The sequence below is a fragment of the Argopecten irradians genome, chromosome 6 (assembly GCF_041381155.1).
Source record: "Argopecten irradians isolate NY chromosome 6, Ai_NY, whole genome shotgun sequence".
Classification (NCBI taxonomy): Eukaryota; Metazoa; Mollusca; class Bivalvia; order Pectinida; family Pectinidae; genus Argopecten; species Argopecten irradians.
Window position 1 is genome coordinate 19,072,717 of NC_091139.1, and position 3,255 is coordinate 19,075,971.

A 3,255-nucleotide genomic window follows, 5' to 3' on the forward strand; every position below is an offset into this window, starting at 1 on the left:
TATTAAATGTCCCGACATATTACCACAAACTCTCCAATTCTGGGTCGCGAGTTCAAATTCAATGTGGGGCAGTTGCCAGGTACTGACCGCTGGTCGGTCGGATTTTTTCACCGGGTACTCCGGCTTTCCTTCACCAACAAACCTGGCACGTCCTTACATGACCTTGGCTATCAGTAGGACGTTAAAATAATAAATCCCACCTGATTAAAAAGTTATCTGGTACAATTATCGCATCCTCCTTTTCCTCTTATTCCTCCTCCTACTATTTCCTCTTCCTTCTGTGAGTGGAGTGCAAACTAAAAATTAGAAGGTATGTCAAATACAGATAAAAAAATAATTATGATAAATTGTATACAACATATATATTTTCTGATGATAAGATTGTGATTGAAAGAGTGTCTTGTTTTGTGTTTTTTTTATTATTCGTATATACTACTTCTGAAGTAAATGCTTTCAAAAAGAAAAAAACTTGTTTTGTGTTTTTTTTATTATTCGTATATACTACTTCTGAAGTAAATGCTTTCATTGTATAATGTTTACCAGTTCTGTTGTAGTTTGTCATTATTTCCTGTTTTAGAATGTGACATTGGTCTCCATGGCAATTTCTGTACTCAGCAGTGTCCTGTTCATTGCAAGAAAAACATATGTAATATTGATGATGGCCAATGTACAGGTAATTTAATAAATCAGCAGTCCAGAGGTGGACCTGTTCTAATTTTATACGAAAGAAACGGATGATATTTCAAGATTTTTTTTAAAAATATTACTATTAAAAAAATAATTCTATTGTAAAGCTGATTATGACGTCGTCCTATTATGATTTTAGACAGTGATTTAACCTATTTGACCTTTGTCAAGGATATACAATGTAACTTTTCTAAACTGGAGGCTACCGGGACCAGCATGTTCGGTGGGTATATAGAGGTTTCTGGATTATAAGGTTTTAATTACTAATCTATACTATTATAGTGGAAAACACAAGATGCTGGATAAGACAAGGGCCAGGATTGACTGTATTTCGCATTTCCCGCTTAATTATATCTCCCATAACCGTTTGGCGAATATAGCAAACTTTTATCCTCCGGGAATACTAACAACGGTATATGCGTATAAAATCTCGTATGTATCCCATAATATAAATAACCATTGGTCTAGTGTCCATATAAACAATAATCAGAAAATCAGTGGTATCTTTTTTAGCAATATAAACTAAAACTGAATTTATTGACTTAATTTGAAATAAGTGTACACAGGCAATATTTCTTAACATGATTTAAATTTTACGTGAAATTCACGTGAACCGGGAAAAAAGTGAATTTCGTGAAATCATGAAAAAAATCATGTGAATTTCACGTGAAGAAATTTTGCCTGTGTACAAAACGTTGTAATGTTCGTATTTCGTAGATGTGGATCTGCCAATTGAAGAAGACACATGCATGTGTTCATCAGCTGTAGCTGGGACAGGCATCGGGATAGGACTGGTCACCATCGCATTGATCTGTGTTATAATCGTCCTTTCAAGGAAAGTCAAAGCAAGACGCCGGTGTGACACATTATTGTGTAATAACACACAGGAAATGAGCCTCTCAAAGTTGATGCAGCAATCCTGGGCAGATACAGGTATGGCGGTTATATCACTTTTCATATATCAAACAAACATGATAAATGTCGTTAGTACATGTGTATCATTCTTCATTTGGTATTTATTCATATATAGATATATGAAAATAATGAAATAATTTCAAGTCTATTTACTTAAATTAATTACAAGAGACCGAATGCATATCATAAATATTCCCTTTGGTTATCATATTTTCGCGAAAAATGTAGACTCCGGTAAATGTGATCGAGGCGTACAGGTAAATAAGATCGGGGCGAACAGGTAAATGCGATCGGGCGTACAGGTAAATGAGATCGGGGCGTAAAGGTAAATGAGATCGGGGAGTACAGGTAAATGATCACATAAAAATATTGTGTTTGACATGTCATAGTAGAAGAAAAACACACCAAGACGTCTTTGTAACCCTAAGCCTGACCTTCAATTACCAGCAGGATGTAGCTAAGGAAGTTGAGGACGCTTGGTCTTGTGAAACATATGATGTTATTACGTTTGTACTTATATCTGACTTTCCCACTTACTATGAGTTCTAGTGATTCTTTGAGACGAGTCATTGTTATGTAATTACGTCAGATTGCTTTCATTTTGTTAAAGATACATTTCGTCATTTTAGAAAATGTCTGCCATGGATTTGACGACGGAACTGCATCTCCCTCGACGGTCAAAGTTGACGAAACAGCTACCAATGTATACGTGGAAATGTAGTAGGAAATATTGTTCGCATGGCAATGTTTGAAGGAGTCACAATATAAAGGAAAGTGAAAAGAACTGTCAATATATATAACAATGGATTATTGCAGTTAATATATGGAGATATGTACAGTATCACATGCAAGTTACCATTTTATTTTATAAAAACATTGTATTAATAATGCTTACCAAACTGATTCACTTAGCATGCGAAATTGAAGGCTGTAAAGTTATTTATTTTTGTTGTTTTAAGTAGACTAATGAAAAAAGAAAAAGAAGAATTTCAACATTATATGTATTAGCATTGTAGAAAACGAAATTTGTTTGTAAGAAATTAAAATTCTTTAGGTTTACCAGTATTAGTGTGTATTTAATATAGTAGCGAGTAGTATGTGTAACCATGCGATTGTTATGTCTACTTATATGTACATAACATATTTCAAAACCAAATTATTTTATGTACGTGTATTATCATAATAAAAGATTAAATTAATAAAGTACAGTGTATGTAAATAATATGTTTGTACAAAGAGTAGTGTAGTTATCTACACTTGCGGAAAGGTATTGATTGTGACGTCATGTGTTTGCGAGCGTAACGTCATACTTTTCGGAGAAAACGACTTGATTTTAATTGACAAAGTAATGGCGTAACAATCGATACCTACCCGTAAGGGAGCTAACTCTGTAATATGCAAAGACCGAATAACAACGACGTACCACGATTATTTCTATCCTCGAAAAGAAAGAAGCAGTGAATATGTAAGTTAAACTATACTATGTTACAGTAAATTGTGTACTACGTCTATTGTGTTCTTTTTTTAAATAAGCATTCATCTGTGTGATGATCTTTGATTTAATAAGAATCTTTTATTTCCCCTGAAATATGTTTAATATGAAATTCACTCGAAAAACAAGAAAAAAACTTAGTTCTAACCTCCACACACTTG

The 3,255-nt window shown here is 33.6% G+C and overlaps 1 protein-coding gene across 6 annotated transcripts in view; it reads left to right on the plus strand.

Annotated features, from left to right (window-relative positions):
• LOC138325236 (multiple epidermal growth factor-like domains protein 10) overlaps window positions 1-2,806 on the plus strand; it is an 18,076-nt gene extending 15,270 nt beyond the window's left edge. For all 6 annotated transcript variants that reach the window (XM_069270749.1, XM_069270747.1, XM_069270746.1 and 3 more), the window contains 3 exons: window positions 578-673; window positions 1,405-1,620; window positions 2,232-2,806. In XM_069270749.1, coding sequence (XP_069126850.1) covers window positions 578-673; window positions 1,405-1,620; window positions 2,232-2,323 — 404 coding nt within the window. In that variant the 3' untranslated portion in view covers window positions 2,324-2,806. The remainder of the gene's footprint in view (window positions 1-577; window positions 674-1,404; window positions 1,621-2,231) is intronic.
• The last annotated feature ends 449 nt before the right edge of the window (window positions 2,807-3,255 follow it).